The following is a 17,280-nucleotide window of genomic DNA, read 5'->3' as shown; positions in this document are numbered from 1 at the left end:
CCACATGCTTGTTTCAGTGGAGACGTTGCTTTGCCTGAAATATTCCACAATATGGCATTATAACGTATCAAGCATTATTTTGCATGCATGTTTTATTGGTTAAAAATACATAGAAAAATACGCATTCTTATTCTGAGAGCTGCTTGACCCCCTGTCTCCAAGGGGGTACTTACGCAGGCCCAGTTCTAGCCAGTTGAATTTGGGTGGGTAAACTGAAATTTTAGGTGGGTAGACTGAAATTTTAGGTGGGCAAATATGAAGGTACTTATGCAGATAAGTTTTATCTCATATCATACTCTGAAACCAGTAGATCAACAAAGTTTGCCTCGTATATGCCCATCCAGGTCAGTTGATCTTTAGCTCACTGTTTTGCAAATATGTATTTGATATAAGAAGATTAAAAAGGCATCCTATTCCTTTGAACGACATTTCAATGGGCCTATATGGTTCTCTCATTTTGTGTGCAACTTTCCAATTCTGATAGAGCAATTGCATTGTTGTGTGCCAGCCTCACACTGCCAGCTCAGCCCTTAATTGGCCTACTTCATCAGAACTATAATACTCCCTACAGCAGACGAATTGCCAGACTGGACTGGACTGGACCGGACCGGACAGGACAACACTATCACAGTGTGTTGAGGGGCTGGCTCCTGTCGTGCCTCTTCTTCCAACTCTCGGTCTGCTTCAATTTATTCTATAACATTAATACACAGTTTTCTTTGGGTCAGAAAAACGACCAAACCAAAAACCTTAAACACGATAAAGGTGTTACAGAGCAGTAGGCTTAGGCTTTATAAATTATAACTTAACAAAGGCCGTTCAAACGCTTCTACTCCGCTCTCCTGTCCTCTCTTAGACTCGGATATTTCCGTGGATTTGTGACGTATTCTTCGGCACTGTAGATCCCTCCTCTTCTGTGTCTGAAGAAGAAGGCGGTTCGGCCATTTTAAGTTTGTCAGTCGTCATTACATCGCTACTGTAGGACGGACAACATCAGGACAATTTCACCAAATTTATCTTACAACTGTAGTGGAGCATTGCCTACTATGAACTGAAACGCTTCCTAAAATCCAAAAGTAGATCCTAGTGAAGTGACGCATAAGCCAGTACTAGAGCCGAGTGTCATTTTTGCTACCTCAATGTAGCGTGTGGGAATGGCTGTGGAAAGCATGACTGTTCATCCAAACTCCCCAACCTCCAACCACGAACACAACAGTCTCCTGACTGACGAAAGGTCGAGTAATTCTACACTCAATATCAAATTATTTATTTCTCCTGCTCTTTTACACAAAGCCTGGGTTATTTTTCTTTATTTTTGACAAAGGGATTAAACTCGCCTTTTCTGGAAAACAGGTACAGTGGCCACGGCAACGCCAACTGGGATATATCCTGGACAAAATCATCCCTTCACTTTTATGACGCCAAAACAAATGGTTTATTCAGAGTCAAATAGTGATAAGAGGTTGTGGCCAACGCAATGTGGCCTACTGGATCTGTGGGCCTACTGCTGATGCAAACGAACCTACCGAAAGAAACGCTACTATGTCTATTCTCGACCCATAGTCAGCTGATGTCGACTTCGTGTTGGAATTACGATAAATTAGGACCTGGTGCGAAGAATACGAAGGAGATTTTGGCTTCATAAAGTTAATTGGCAACCCCCGTCCCAGCTAAGCTAAGCTAGCAAAGTTAGCCTTACAGCTAACAGAAATCATTAGCCTACGTTACTTGCAGGCTACAATCATAACTCTTAAAGTTGTGTGCAAAGCGACTTACTGATGAAATAGTAACCCTGTTTTATGAAACAGAATACACTCGTATAGTAAGTTAATACATGTACGGCCTCATGTGAATCTGTTTTTCACCTACGTTAACCCGATTATCGTTAGTTATATGACAATCCATGGGTTTCAGACTGATTAAAAAAAAAGAAAAATCTGGGCCATTGCCATAGGAATTCATTTAAAAGTAAATATTCTATCTTTTAAATGGTGAAGTCCTCAAAATGTTACGCATAACAGGAAACGGAAACCCTTGAATAGACTTATGTCTATGTATACTCAAACAGTTTTATTTATTACATTGGTATTTTATGGGATTATTCTAATCTATACCACAAGCCACTATAAAGTCCACCTACACAGTACCCTTACAAAGCATCTATAAGTATCTAAAGAAGACACGTTCCCTGTCCTATGTTCCCAGTTGGCTTTTTTTTTCTTTTTTTTTATAACCGTGGGCCCACTGACCCCATCCCTTGATCCCCTGACAGTCCCCACACAACAGTATCCTCCTTATAAAGATATACTTGCTAAATGTGAAGAAGCATGTCACAGTAAGTACCCCTCATTGTTATCATGGCCGCTCAGTGTGCCTACAGGCTATACACATTTGCATATCCCAGTGTGAACTTGCTCAAATACACCCTGGAACATTGCCACAGTTTTTAAAAGTTGTTTTCACTGTCCTCTGTACTCCCACCTGGTTAGGCTCACATGTTCAATTGTAGTCTATTACAGAGTTGTACTACAGCTATCAGAATGTCCAGTTCCTTTAATGTACTTAAATTATTCCCATTACAATTAAACACTTGAGGTTTAGTCAACAAGTTAAATCCAATCTTGGTAATTAACACATACTGATAGGTACATATGTAATTAAATTATTATGCACTTGCTTGCCCTCACTGGCTTATGACCTACTTTAACATAACATGATTTTGTCACAGTCCTATCAGCATGACTGAGCAGAGGGGGTGGCAGAGATATATTGCAGATACATGCAAAATGCATAATATCGCAATTGTTTGTGACATATGCAAAATAAGAATATTGAGTGTATTGTCTATAATTTAAAAAAGTCTCAAAGAGACTAAAAAACTGGTGTAATCTGCCAAACAAGAGTATAAAGTTAGATTTCTGTCTGGCCCGTAGTCTTGTTTATTCTTTGTTTATGGAAAATATTATCCAAGTTAAACGTTAGTGTATTAAGATTCAGTTAAAAAGAACCCATCTAGATAGTTCTAAGTCTGATCTGGACATTCGAAAGAGAGGTAGTGTCATTTCCAGTTCATCAGGATGAATCAAAGTTTGTGTGTCAAAGCAGGAGCGGTTTGCTAAGGATTTGTCTCTAAATGCATCCACACACACCACATGAAAACTGGGAGTAAACTGAAATTAAACCTGTAATAAACCAGGACTAACGATACGACTGATCCATATATACATCAGGGCTCAATTCGGTTCTGGTCCAACTATTGCAATACAGTGTTACCACACATATATTTACTCTCAATTGTTGGATCTGTGGTATAGGCCAGAAGATGGTGAGCTGGAGGAGGGTGAGCTGGAAGATGACGGAGCAGAGATGGAGGAAGAGGACACTGGTGCAGCAGGAGCCCGGAGTGGGGACGGGGCAGACGAGGCTAACCCTGGGACTGGGGAGCCTGGAGAGGACAGCAAACGCAGCAGAGACCGCCATCACAGCGGAGAGTCCGAAGATGACAGAGGACATCGACGCAAGAGGAAGAGGAAGAAGGAGCGTGAACGAGAGAAGAGACGCACCAAGAAGAAGCGCAAGTCCAAACACAAAGTGAGTATTACAAACATGCTCCGATACTGTGAGCCAAACATACTCTGATACTGAGCCAAACATGCTCTAATACTGTGACCAATGTTCCCTCAAATTTTTCACGAGTCTGAGCAAACACACAAACTCCCTGAGCGGTCCCATGGACCACTGTGAGCAACATCAAACATGCGGCCTGTGGTCATGCTGCATCGCATCTATCCAAGTTAAATGGTTTATTAAAAGATTCAAATTACCGCAATGACAAAAATCTTGCTCATGACCTGTGTAGTATGTTAATGCTATTGGAAGTATAAATATTTAATTTTAACTATGGCAAAACATGAGCTTCCAACCAAACCAAGCTAACTGTAAACTCCAATGTTGAAAACACACTTAACAATTTTATGATAAAGCTCTGACTTGTATTATGAGTATAAGCCATTGTGTGAAGCTTTTGCTGTGCACTGAGTGAGATTGTCCCACTGTGGTCTGGGAGACAGTCCGGTAACTCTTTTTCAGTATATGACACAATCATTTGATTTTTACAACTCAAACTAGTGACAGTATTCAATGACCAATACACACTGAGAGGAATCTGTATCTGCACACCCAGCTGCTCTATTACTGTACATTTACATATCAAAACACAATATAAAATGTATATTTGTATATAAAATATAGTCAAAACGAGTGGTATGGGTCAAAATAAATACACGCACTGCAAACAGTGAACAAACACACATACTTCAAAATGTAAACAAACACACACTGGAAACTAAGAACACACTGTACATGATTGTACAGTGTGACACTCATTCTGCTCAGTGGTTAGAGGTTGGAGGATCGAGTCCCGCTCGGACCAACTTCGGTCATTGTGCCCTTAGGCAAGACACTTCGCCCAAGTGGTGTGTGTGTGATGATTGGTGGTGGTCGGGGGGCGCAGATTGGCATTAGCTAATGCTAATAATTACACATGATACACATGTGACCCACAATTAAGTCAACAGCAGAATAAACCACGCTTACCGATCAGGAACAGCATCCAGTCCATCAAAACATAAGGTCCTCTGCTCCTGACTCCACCATGAGATCTTCACTCGGTTCCACGAACCGCTCCGGGTCCGAGGTGCCTCTAGTTTAACTTGTACAAACATCCACAGTGTCCTCGGTCACGTACTTCCTTTGTTTTGTCCGTTTCGTCATGTTTAAAACGCAAAACTGCTGCAAAACAGTGCGTAACAGTGCGCCCGAGGGCGGGCCGTCGGAACGTTAAGGGGTTAAACACTTAGCATCATTAGCAAGTTTTCACTCCACGTCGGCCACGTCGGCTAAAACTCTGGGAGCGGGACATGAGGACGCCTGTCAATGACGTTGATAAGCTGCGCAAATACGTATGTGAATCACCTAATTGGCTGGAGCAGCTTGTCACCGGTCACACTCACTGACTCACATTGAAAAATAGCGCAGAATGAATTGTTGTGTGTTTATTTTATTTTCAGTTCCGGTTTGATTTTTTTGTGCGCAGAGACCATGTCAGCAGTGTGCAATTGTGCACGCGCGCAGCTTAGAGGGAACAGTGACTGTGACCAAAACATACTTTTGTACTGTGAGCCAAACATGCTCTGATACAGTGAGAAAAACATGCTATGGTACTGTGAGCCAAACATGCTCTGGTACTATGTGCCAGACATAGACTGTATATATAAATGGACATAGCTAACCTGCTAGTTGTGTTTTTATTTTGCTATTGTGTCCCTAAATCAAGATATGAACATTAATAACAGACAAATCAGGCACCTTCTTTCCCAGAGGTCGCTCCCGCTACCATTAGCAACAGGTTTGCTTGACACCACTGCTAAGCCCCTGCGCCCTGCTAAACCAGCTGTGCGGGCTAGAAAGGGTGTTACTTTTGACAGCCTCGCTCCGAATAGGCTTTTTGGTTGCTATGATATTCACGGTTGGAATTTCAAATATGGAACTTGGCTCCAAATCAGTCCTTATAACTCCTAGCCTCTATGACCTTCAATTGGTTGGAGCTGAGTGCTATGGGTGATGTCACAGTCCCTCAGTCCACTTCTTTATACAGTATATGGTGCCAGAGCATGTGCTGAGCATGAGCTAAACATGTGTGACTTGTTTTCTTTTTTTTTTTGTTTTTTTTATTAAATTGCGATTTAAAATGCCCAAATTTTAATGTAATGATCCATGGGTATCATATATTATAAAACTATAGAGGAGACACAAGCACAATAGGTCTTCTTTAAAGAGTAAACATGTCTACCTTTATAATAAGATCTGAAAAGAATGGAAAAATCCATCTCTTGCCAATTATTGTGTTCTGCCCCAACACTCAAACTTGCCTGTAAGTTTATAGTATAAGATGCGATTGGCTCAGATTGGCATCCACTACAGTACTGGTGTACCTCCAGTGAATGGAGACCAAAGGTAGGGTACTGAATGGTAATACTTACTGTACCACTTATTAGATAGTTAAGCTTGTTAAAAGGAAATCAAAATGTTGTTAATACATTGAAATATAACTGCACTTGTCTGTGGTGCAGCGTCATACCTCTTCCAATGATGAGCACTCAGACTTCAGCGAAGACTCTGACTACAGCCCCAGTGAGAAGAGGAAATACAGGGACTACAGCCCTCCTTATCAGTCGGTAAGGCCACTCTACAAAAGCACATATTCATATGCTTTGTGGTTTTAATAAGTAACATGATATTGTGTCGAAGTCTCATGGCAGTTACAGCAGCTCTAAAAAGAGCTCCTACATGAAGATGGATAAGCCAAACTATGGCGGTTATGATGATTATGATGAAGACAACTATGAGGGAGAGGAGGAGGAGGAGATTCCTGAGGAAGAGTATGATGACTTTACCAAGGAACTGAACCAATACCGAAAGGCCAAGGAGGGTGGGCGCCCTGGCAGAGGTATCAAACATATTACTTAGGATATCCAACATATCATATTACTTTGATAGGGCCAGTAATATAGTATGAAATAATGCATAACCTGGACGGATTTTGAGCTAAAGTCATCCGTCATAACAGTATCCTTATAAAGATACCATGATGTCCACCTGTATCCACTTTAGGTTTAGTTTAGTTTTAGTGGTTTTTTTTGTGTTTATTGTGTTTTTTTGGTGTTGTGTTTGGTGTTGTGGGTTTTTTTTAAACAGACATCATGTGCAAATACATTGGTCTCATTAAAGAAGAGATGCTTTACACCAGATTTTTACACCACACAGTTATGTAAAATTTTATGATTTTGTGCAGGAACCAGAGGCCGTATGCGGAGTCTAAGAGGCCGAGGAGGAATGAGGGGGAGCCGCAGAGGCAGGGGGGGCGGCCGAGGCCGGGGTGGCCGAGGGGGCAAACTGGGAGACGATGAAGGGGATGGTTATGGAGAGGATATGGAGGTAAGGCCAGCCCCTGCTCTCGCTGTTTGTCTTCTCTTGGGATGCCACAATATTTAATGGTTTGGTGGCATAGTGGTTAGTGCTACAGTCTCAAAACGGTCCTGAGTTCAACTCTTGGGCAGTGTGTGGCCTTACTGTTTGAAATTTGCATGTTTTCCCTGTGCCTGTATAGATTTGCTCTGGGTGCTCCTTTTTTCGATACCACTAAAAACATGTACATGTACTTTCCTGGTCAATAAAGAATAAAAATACACATTTTCAGTGATATAGTCATGTTAAAATGCCATGAAAAGCTGATTAAATATCTACTTACAAAATATTCTTGACTTTACTTTTCACAACAGTACACAGAGGAGGACTATGACCATGAGGATGGCTATGATGACTATTCAAAAGAACTGAGTCAATACAAGAAGACCAAAGACCGGGGCCGAGGTATGTCTCTCCCTATTGTCTTCTCTTTAGAAACACATGTCTAATATCTCTACATATTATATTGCTCAAAGCAGTAGAGAATGTTGTGTGTGCGTGCTCTGTTGCAGGAGGTAAAGGTGGGCGTGTCCGTGGCAGGGGCCGGGGCATGCGGGGTATGCTGCGAGGGGGAAAGGGGCGGGGCCGTGGACGAGGCCGAGGAGAGCCGGGACATGATGAGGACCACAGCGGAGACATGGACAATGGGGTACGTTTCTCAGAACACCCTGAATTGCACCAGAGACCTCCACACTGCTTACCTGCATTCTGTTGTCCCACCACATAATAGGATGGTCCTACAGACGGAGGCCGGAGAGGCCACAGTGACAAGCCCATGGACAAGAAGGGAAAGGCCATTTGCAAGTACTACATGGAGGGCAGATGTACATGGGTGAGACTGTTTAGCCTGCTTTTATTACTTCACTCAAATGTATGGTAATCTAGCTCCCGACCTCCCATAACATAATGTGGGAATTAAGGATGCCATATTGGCAGGGAAAAATTGGTGGCAATGAATTCCAGTAAGCCTGCTTTTGGAATTTCTTTGTCATTAATTGAAATCATATACAATTATTTATGTTAAAACTAAACATATTAGACATTAGTGATCCTTACCTAACATTACCTTGCCTGGATTGTGCCTTAAATCTGCAGTCTCTGGACATCTGATTTACTCTTTACCGTCTTATATCATCAAAAAGATGTTAATGAGAAATGGACTTTATTATAAAGCCCTGTACCTATAACACTTATTGATGTAGACAGTTGAACTGTTCATGCTTTCACTATTTTATCAAGATCATTTGATGTGCTCTATTGTGCAGATGTTGTACATATCCCGTACGGTAATGACAAAGGTTAATGTAATAAACACCCCTAAAACATTGGTTTAACAGAAGTGGTTTTATTTTTCTATAATCAACATTGCTAAGAGGTCAGTAATGCAATAATGTGCTTTGTGAAATACATTTGAGATAATTTCTCTCTTCTCTCTCGCACCTAATTATTTTTGAGACAATGGTTAAATGATTCCCCAAAAAAGGCTCTGGCTTTCTTCTACCCTGGATGACGGACAATGCGTACATTCCAGTGTGCAACAATAATCCACAATCTCTGAAACTCTAATAAAGTATTTTAAAGAGGGGTTTTTATGCAAAGCTTTCTATCATGTTATAATGCTGTTACCTCATCAAAAACATGTTTGAAGAGGTTTTAGATGTCATCCATGCATGTTGGGGCATTTTAGCAATCTCCCGGGCTCTTTTCGAACCCTTTTTACAGTTAGCTGTAAGATTCTGTCCAAAGCTCAGACCACAAGCCTAAGTCACACATGCTCCCACACAACAATTTTCCACAAATATACAAAAACATGATACAAAACTGAACACAACAATTTGACAAACCTGATGTGATGTGCAGTAGTTTCATTAGTGGTATGCACACTGATTTTGTTGTGATAGAGCTCTGAAGTTGGAGTGAGGGGAATGTAGCATTTTCAAAACAATAGAACATAACATGTGATCTAAATATGTTATGCGTTAACAGTTCATACCGTCTTTTAAAGAACAGCCAACGTGGTTACTAGAATTCTCTGCCACTATCCCTGACAGTGTGGAGTTTTGTGTTGCTTATCAGGACTACATGATGACATGCTGGAGCTCCATTCATGAAAACCCTTTAAATTAACATTGTGTAATTTTCTATTCCTAGGGGGAGCACTGTAACTTCAGCCATGATATTGAGCTGCCAAAGAAGAAGGAGCTGTGCAAGTTCTACATTACTGGCTTCTGCGCTCGTGCTGACCACTGTCCCTACATGCACGATATCCTTCACTGCTCTAATGTGCTCGGGTCTGTGCTCGTGTCTGTGTTTGTGTCTGTGTTCGTGCTCATGTTTGAGTCAGTGCTTGTGTCTGTGCTCCTGTTTGTGCTTGTGTTTGAGTCTAGATGTTGTGTCTGTGTCTAGGTGTGTCTGTGCTCGTGTTAGTGTCTGTGCCTGTGATTGTGTCTGTGTCTTTGCTCATGTCTGTGCTTGTGTCTGTCCTCATGTCTGTGTCTTGCTTGTGCCTGTGGTCATGTCTGTGCTCGTATCTGTGCTTGTGTCTGTCCTCGTGTCTGTGCTCCTGTCTGTATTTGTGTATATGTTTGTGTCTGTGTCTGTGTTTGTGTTTGTGTCTGTGTTCATATCTGTGTTCGTGTTGGTCCTTGACTCAAAGCCACGTGAATTCCCCTGTAAGCTCTTCCACACTACAGGGCACTGTGTGAACGGGGACGAGTGCATGTTCTCTCATGACAAGCTCAACGATGACACACAGGAGTTGCTCAGCAAGGTACTGGTCCTGTGCACTTACACCACATTACAATGACACAGCCAGATTTTACTGACTTTTTCATGTACATTTGAAACCAGAAGTTTACATACACTATACATACACTATACATACACTCACTGTCTGAAAATGAAACACACTAAACATTTCCTGTTTTATGTCAATTAGGATTATCCAAATTGTCTCTATTTGCTAAATGCCAGAATAATGAGAGGCATTTCATTATTTTATTCAAAGTTAGAAGTTTACATACATTTCATTAGTATTTGGTTTGGGGTTTGTGAAGTGCACCAGTCCCTCCTGCAGCAAAGCAACTCACAACATGATACTACCGGTATGATGGCTGGACATTCCCATGGTAAAAGAAAAATATAGATCTGTCAACTGGACAGAACGTTTTGCTGCTTATTAGGCATGGGACGATATTGAAATTTGGTGTCATGATTATCATGGCCAAAATAATTGCGATTAACGATTAAATCACGATAATTATTAAAGTTGCTGACAGTTTAAAATGATATTGATATGAATAATTATAATTTTTATCTTATGAATACGTTCCATGTTTAAAGAACTGTTTTTGTATGGTACTTTGTTATCAGTGAAAACAACTATGTGAAGCAAAGAATATTCTGGATGAGCATGGCCTCCCTCTAATACAAATTAATTGGAAGAGAGTCTAATTCTGGGCCCCTAAACCCCGGGACAACAGATCTCTTTGTCCCCCCCATCGACTCCCCTGTGGATGCACACGTGGACAAAATTGCTGGTACCCTTCGGTTAATGAAAGAAAAACTCACAATGGTCACAGAAATAACTTGAATCTGACAAAAGTAATAATAAATAAAAAATCTATGAAATTTAACCAATGAAAGTCCGACATTGCTTCAAAAGAATTATAAAAAAACTAAACTCATGAAACAGGCCTGGACAAAAATGATGGTACCCCTAGAAAAGACTGAAAATAATGTGACCAAAGGGACATGTTAATCCAAGGTGTGTCCACTAATTAGCATCACACATTTCTACAATCTTGCAATCAGTCAGTGGGCCTGTATATAGGGCTACAGGTCATCACTGTGCTGTTTGGTGACATGGTGTGTACCACACTCAACATGGACCAGAGGAAGCAAAGCAAAGGGTTGTCTCAGGAGATTAGAAAGAAAGGATGTGAAAAGTAAAGGCATGTTGAAAGTAAAGGCTATAAGACCATCTCCAAGCAGCTTGATGTTCCTGTGACTACAGTTGCACATATTATTCAAAAATTTAAGATCCCTGGACGTGGCCGCAGGAGGAGAATTGATGACAAATCAGAGAGACGGATAATACGAATGGAAATAAAAGAGCCCAGAAAAACTTCTAAAGAGATCAAAGGTGAACTTTAAGTTCAAGGAACATCAGTGTCAGATCGCACCATCCGCCGTTGTTTGAGCCAAAGTGGACTTCATGGGAGACGACCAAGGAGGACACCATTTTTGAAAACAAATCATGAAAAACCCAGATTGGAATTTGCCAAACTACATGTTGACAAGCCACAAAGCTTCTGGGAGAATGTCCTATGGACAGATGAGACAAAAATTGAACTTTTTGCCAAGGCACATCAGCTCTATGTTCACAGATGGAAAAATGAACCATATCAAGAAAAGAACACTGTCCCTACTGTGAAACATGGAGGAGGCTCTGTTATGTTCTGGGGCTGCTTTGCTGCATCTGGCACAGGAAGTCTTGAATCTGTGTAGGGTACAATGAAATCTCAAGACTATCAAGGGATTCTAGAGAAAAATGTGGTGGCCAGTGTCAGAAAGCTTGGTCTCAGTCGCAGGCCATGGGTCTTGCAACAATGACCCAAAACACACAGCTTAAAACACCCAAGAATGGCTAAGAGGAAAACATTGGACTGGTCTAAAGTGGTCTTCTATGAACCCTGACCTAAATCCTATTGAGCATCTTTGGAAGGAGCTGAAACATGCCATCTGGAAAAGGCACCCCTCAAACCTGAGACAACTGGAGCAGTTTGCTCATGAGGAGTGGGACAAAATACCTGCTGCGAGGTGCAGAGGTCTCATTGGCAGTTACAGGAATCGTTTGATTGCAGTGATTGCCTCAAAAGGTTGTGCAACAAAATATTAAGGGTACCATCATTTTTGTCCGGGCCTGTTTCATGAGTGCATTTTTAAGTTAAAGTAGCCCTGTACATATTGTGTATGTTTGGTTCAACATACTGCTGTGAAGCTGCTTTCTCCACAATGAATATCATCAAAAACAAATACTGTTCCAGGCTCACCAATGACCACCTTCACATGTGCTTGAGGATGGCTTTAACAGCATTCAGCCCTAGATTTAGAATGCTTGCAAAGCAACGAAGAGCTTACTTCCCTCAGAAAAAGTAAAATGCTTTGTTAGTTCAAATTATTTATCAATGTTCAGTGTTGTGTAGTTTTTGTAACAAGCACTTTTTAAAATTTTGTTTCACATTCCAGTCAAAAAGCATGTTTTTGTTTTACTTTGAAATAGACATGTAATTTATTTTCATAGTTAAATGCACAACTTAAAACCTGTGTTATCGTTACAGCTGTTAAAATTGGAACTAAAAATAAAACAGAAGCTTCGGACCTTCACTTGTCGATTTTTTTAAAATTCGGACCTCAGTGATATTTTATTTGTGACCCCTGGTATATAAACTTCTGGTTTCAACTGTATTGGTGTATTATTATTAAGTGTAAACCTATTATTTATTTAATTTATTATGGGAAGGTAATTTAACTAAACTCCTAAGTGTGCAAATGCATTTTAAACTAAGGGTAAGGCTTGGGACTTCACTAGACAGTCCTTCCTCACCCAGTTTTGACTTCAGATATGGGGGAATTTTGTGATGTTGTTGGGTTAGTTTTTGGGGCAGTTGTGAGCACATGCTCTCCAGTTGTATTCTACAGTGCCTGGTTTCTGAAATTTGACTGTCCCCGGCCTACAGACCAAAGCCTTAGTGTTCTGTGGTGGCAGTTGAGCAGTTGTGCAATTGTGTTGTGTTCAGATGCTGGCAGAGGATGCGGAGGCTGGAGCAGAGGACGAGAAGGAGGTGGAAGAACTGAAGAAGCAAGGCATCAACCCTCTCCCAAAGCCCCCTCCTGGAGTGGGTCTGCTGCCCACACCACCCCGACCTCTTCCTCTAGAGGCCAGCGCCAGCCCAGACTTCACTGGAGGAGACCTAGGCTCCAACCAACCCCCTGCAGTGGTGCCTCCTCCCAATCCTCAACCAGCCCTTCCTGAAGCAGCTCTATACCAAGGACCGGCTCCCCCCTCTCCTCCCATGGGACCTCCGGCTCATGGGGCTGGAGGAGGTGGCAGTGCAGGGAAGAAGATTCCATCCTTGTTTGAAATTAAAGTTCAACCAACAGGACAGCTTGCACAGAAGCTAGCGGTCCGGTAAGTCCAGTCTAAGCATATTTAAGTGATTAGTGTGCTGTTGTCAATCTGCTATAGACTGAAATAATAATAATATGACATTGTTTTGGGTATATTTCAGGGGCCAGACCCCTGCTGGTGCACAAGGGCAGCCTCCCCAGGGAGCCCCGGGTGCTGCTCCCACACACTTCCCCACACCTGCAGGTGTGCTGCCTCCTGATATACCAGACTTCGGCCCAAGTGGGACACCCATGGGTGGAGGTTATCCAGGAGATCACGGAGGGCCTCCGGGACCCGATCAGGGTGCTGGAAACTATATGAATAGTTTCTTCAATCAGGACGGCACTCAGTCAGAAGGAGCCATACCTGAAGGTGAGTGTATATGGCCCAAATAGTAATGTGGTGTGTTTAGCCCAGGCCTCTAAACAAAAACCTGAACGTCCTCACAGGCGACACATATCAGGGATTCTCTGGAGACACCAGAGCAACACCTCAGTCCAGTATCCCCGATGCAGTCAGCAACAGTGGTCAGGGAGGAGTCACCGTCCCAGATTTTCTGCCGCCAGCCCAGCGTGTGCTGTTCATGAGGATTCAGCAGAAGCAGCATGAGGAAGAGGAGCGTGCTCGCAGGCAGGCTGAAGGAAACCTCCACAAGAGCCGAGAAACAGAGGGTGAGCCAGTAGCATTAGAAACATTTTAGGAAGTCTTCTCAGAATTACTGCCAGGGGCCACCTAAACATAGGATACAATAGCAGTGTTGTGTGAACCATTGCAGTAACAAACACAGGTTGTATTGTGCTTTACCTGGGGGGGTGAAGTTACTTGCCCAAAAACATGGAGTTGTAATCTTAAATCAATAGCCTATATCTACTATAATACTGGTCTAATCTGAGTTAATATGCAGAGCTCCCAATTTATGTGTTTGTTTGTGTGTTGTCATGATGTCTTACCCACATATACTCTACATGTACTGTACTCTGCTCTGTCTCAGGAGACTCGGGGAACTGGTACTCCAGTGAAGAGGAGGATGGTGGGAGCAGTGTTACCTCCATCCTGAAAACCCTTCGTCAGCAAAGCCAAGCCCCTGTAAAGAGCGAGGCCCCACCTAACGACCCCCGCCTGCTGAAGACTTCCACCACAGCTCCTCCCTCTCGCCCCATGGACCCACGATTAGCTCGGGACCCCCGTCTGCTCCGCACTGGAGAGGCACCTCAAGGTTCAGACTGTGCACCCTCAGGCCCCCCTGCTGACCCCCGTCTGGCTAGGTTCTCTTCACCCCAGCAGCCCCTAAACCCAAAGCCAGAGCCCCCTCTGGTGTACAAGCCACCCCCTCTGACAGCGGCAGCAGTGGAGGAGGAGGAGCCTGAGCGCGTGCTTCGTGAAAAGCCTGTGCCCATCCCTCTGGAGCCGCTGCTGGGACTGCAGCTCCGGGATCCTCGGCAACAGTTGCAGCAGTTCAGCCACATTAAGAAAGACACTGTGCTGCCTCTGCCTGCCTTTTCCAAAGCAGTCACCTGGTCCCCCCAGGATCTTCTGCCTTTGCCCCTGCCTAAACAGGACCCCCTGCCCCTACCCCTGGGCATCCCGCCTGCTCCGTCCTTCGATCCGCGCCTGTCCCGCGCCCAGCCAGCACCAGTAGAGCCTTCTCCAGGGTCCTCCGTACCTGATTTACAACTGCTTTCTCGGATCCTCAAAACGGTCAACTCGAGCTCCACCCAAAGCCCCCCATTGCCTTCTGCAACCCCACCACAGGACAAAAAAACGGACCTCCGCTCTGATCCCAGAGTGTCCCGCAAAGGCCCTTTAGATCCCCGGCTGCAGCCACAGAAATCGAGCTTAAAGCAGGTGTTGGATTCAGCAGCATCTGCTTCACCCCCTTCTGGGTCCCAGTCACCCCCCACAACAGCCCCATATGACCCCCGGCTGCTGTCCTCTGGGGGCACAGGCAGAGCAGGCACATCAGTGGCCTTAGGGGGCACAAATGTGTTTGGCAGCATCAGTCTGTACGACCCACGCACTCACAAACCTGACAGCCCTGGAGGGGGGGGCTCCCCTTCTGAGACTCGCTCAGACCCCAAGTCCAAGTCCAAGGAACCTCTGTTCATCCGTAAGTCTGCTTTGGACCTATCTGAACCAGAGAAGAGCTCTGAGCAGGGAACAGACCGCTACAACAGCTACAACCGACCCCGACCTAAGCCCGCCCCGTCTCCCAACCACGGTCCCCAAGGCGGCAGCACCCCAGGGGCCCCGGGTCAGGCCGGGACAGACACTGCAGGAATGCACAGCCTGCCGGTGCCGTCCCTGTTTGGGGTGGTCAAACAGAGTAAGGCAGGAGGTGGGGGCAGTCCCTTTGATGGGGGCAGCCCTGTGGACACAGAGCAGGCCTCCTCAGAGCAGGACAATGCTTCACTCAAAGATGTTTTTAAAGGATTTGACCCCACAGCCTCACCTTTCTGCCAATGACCTCCCTGTCTCAGACTTAACTTGCACTCCTGGAGGGGCACTCCAGTAACACTGGAGCAGACTGACTGGTCAGTGTCAGATTGGATTTTAATGGAACCATTACAAACTGTAGTAAAAAAGGTTTGAGTTCATGTTTCATCACCAGGTTTCTCTTTGCAGCTCTATCAGTGTTCTCTTCTCAGAGTGTACCTATCCCATCTTGCTCAGAGCATGTGGGGGTCCCACCCAGCTTGGCGCATGTGTGGGTCCTACCCCGCTCGGAGCATATGGGGCTCTCAATAAAAGTATCAGTGGATGACAATCCAGACTCCAGGATTATTGGCATGGTGGTGCCTCTGTTGTGTATAGCACACTACAGTCAAACTGCTCTTGTCATCTTTTCGCATTTATTTTTGCCCATTATAAAGGCACACAAGAACACAATACAAAACAATGATGTCCTGCTTCACTGAGTGTGTGGATAGCTCATAAACAGAATGAACTTCTCTGTTCTGACTGCTGACGGATTTTACCCCTGCTCCTTTGCCCCCCTCGGAGGCCCTGTCTGTGGGGTCTGGGGCTTTTGTAGACCAACATGTGTTGAGCCTGAAGTCAAAATGTTTAACTTATTTTTATACTTGTGCATCTCTTACATTTAATGAAGCCTGGAGGTTAAGAGTACCAGGCCAAAGAGACTTATTTTTTTATTTGCAGTGTGTGTATTGGAGGATGAGGCAGGCTCATCCTGGACTGCAGACAAAATGGCGGACAATGTGGTGACTTGTGGCTTTGTTATGGTGCACATGTGTTTTGTGTTTGACTCTGGCTTTGGAGAGACAACGCTGTAAGAAAGACTGTCTATGTTTAAATAAAGGTGGACCATGTTCAACCAGCGACTACGTTGTCACTCATCCTGGACTCATCTCCATGCTCTCTTTCTTAGAAGACAAATGAGCTAGCTAAGGATTTCAGTATGATGTGACTAAAATGTCCACCTCATCTTCTATTCCTGAAATTAGACATGGAAAAATATCCAGTTAAAATATTTCTGACAAGCATTAAAATACTAACTATATATGCATAATAGTTTCTTTAATTGTGTGATTAATTGTAATTTATTGTCAATGTTCAGTCCTCTTCTGCTCAGTGACTGTCAAGATTCATACAGTTTGAATAGGAGGAGATCACTACATTACCCAAACATGCTAGAATGGCATCTAAAAACTCTTCGACCTTGTTTTTGATAAGGGAGCATCTAACATGGTAGAAGGCTCCCAACAGTCAATTTTAAATAATACCCCCACTTTAAGGGTGCATTATGTAACTTTTCTGGTGGAGCATCCGCCACCTACTTGTCTCCATGGATATGTTATTGCTTTGTCTGGGATGTTCCACAATTTGGCATTGGTGTTGTCTATCACTATGGAGATAGGTAAGAAAACAGAAGAGAGGTGACTTCTCTGCACTAAACATTCTTGCTTTTTACGGAATCTCTAATATCCTGATACAAGTTTACCCCACACCTGAAAAGTTAGATAGTGCTGCTTTAACATTTCAGGTCTTTTGTGAGAGTGTGTGTGAGTGCTCATGCATGTGCTTGAGCTTTAATCCTGTTAAGTCCAGAGCTCTCTGCTGCAGTG

General features: G+C 43.6%; 1 protein-coding gene across 1 annotated transcript; it reads left to right on the top strand.

Moving 5' to 3' along the window:
- The first annotated feature begins 915 nt into the window (after positions 1–915).
- Positions 916–16,529, top strand: zc3h4 (zinc finger CCCH-type containing 4). Its single transcript, XM_055225998.1, has 14 exons — positions 916–1,234; positions 3,315–3,591; positions 6,132–6,236; positions 6,310–6,508; positions 6,854–6,996; positions 7,341–7,431; positions 7,539–7,675; positions 7,757–7,858; positions 9,178–9,289; positions 9,687–9,796; positions 12,828–13,219; positions 13,320–13,570; positions 13,648–13,869; positions 14,190–16,529. The coding sequence occupies exons 1-14, from the start codon at positions 1,155–1,157 to the stop codon at positions 15,659–15,661; spliced, it is 3,693 nt and encodes a 1,230-aa protein (XP_055081973.1). The 5' UTR covers positions 916–1,154; the 3' UTR covers positions 15,662–16,529.
- The last annotated feature ends 751 nt before the right edge of the window (positions 16,530–17,280 follow it).

This window comes from Periophthalmus magnuspinnatus, chromosome 13, assembly GCF_009829125.3.
Source record: "Periophthalmus magnuspinnatus isolate fPerMag1 chromosome 13, fPerMag1.2.pri, whole genome shotgun sequence".
Taxonomy (NCBI): Eukaryota; Metazoa; Chordata; class Actinopteri; order Gobiiformes; family Gobiidae; genus Periophthalmus; species Periophthalmus magnuspinnatus.
The sequence above is the reverse complement of the archived record's forward strand: the minus strand, read 5'-3'. Positions and strand labels throughout refer to the sequence as shown.

Excerpts from the sequence above, each read along its gene's own strand:
- zc3h4 (XM_055225998.1), top strand. The coding sequence starts at position 1,155 with ATGGCTGTGGAAAGCATGACTGTTCATCCAAACTCCCCAACCTCCAAC. Across the intron at positions 6,237-6,309 it reads ACAGCCCTCCTTATCAGTCG|TCTCATGGCAGTTACAGCAG; the intron begins GTAAGGCCACTC and ends ATTGTGTCGAAG. Across the intron at positions 6,509-6,853 it reads GGGTGGGCGCCCTGGCAGAG|GAACCAGAGGCCGTATGCGG; the intron begins GTATCAAACATA and ends GATTTTGTGCAG.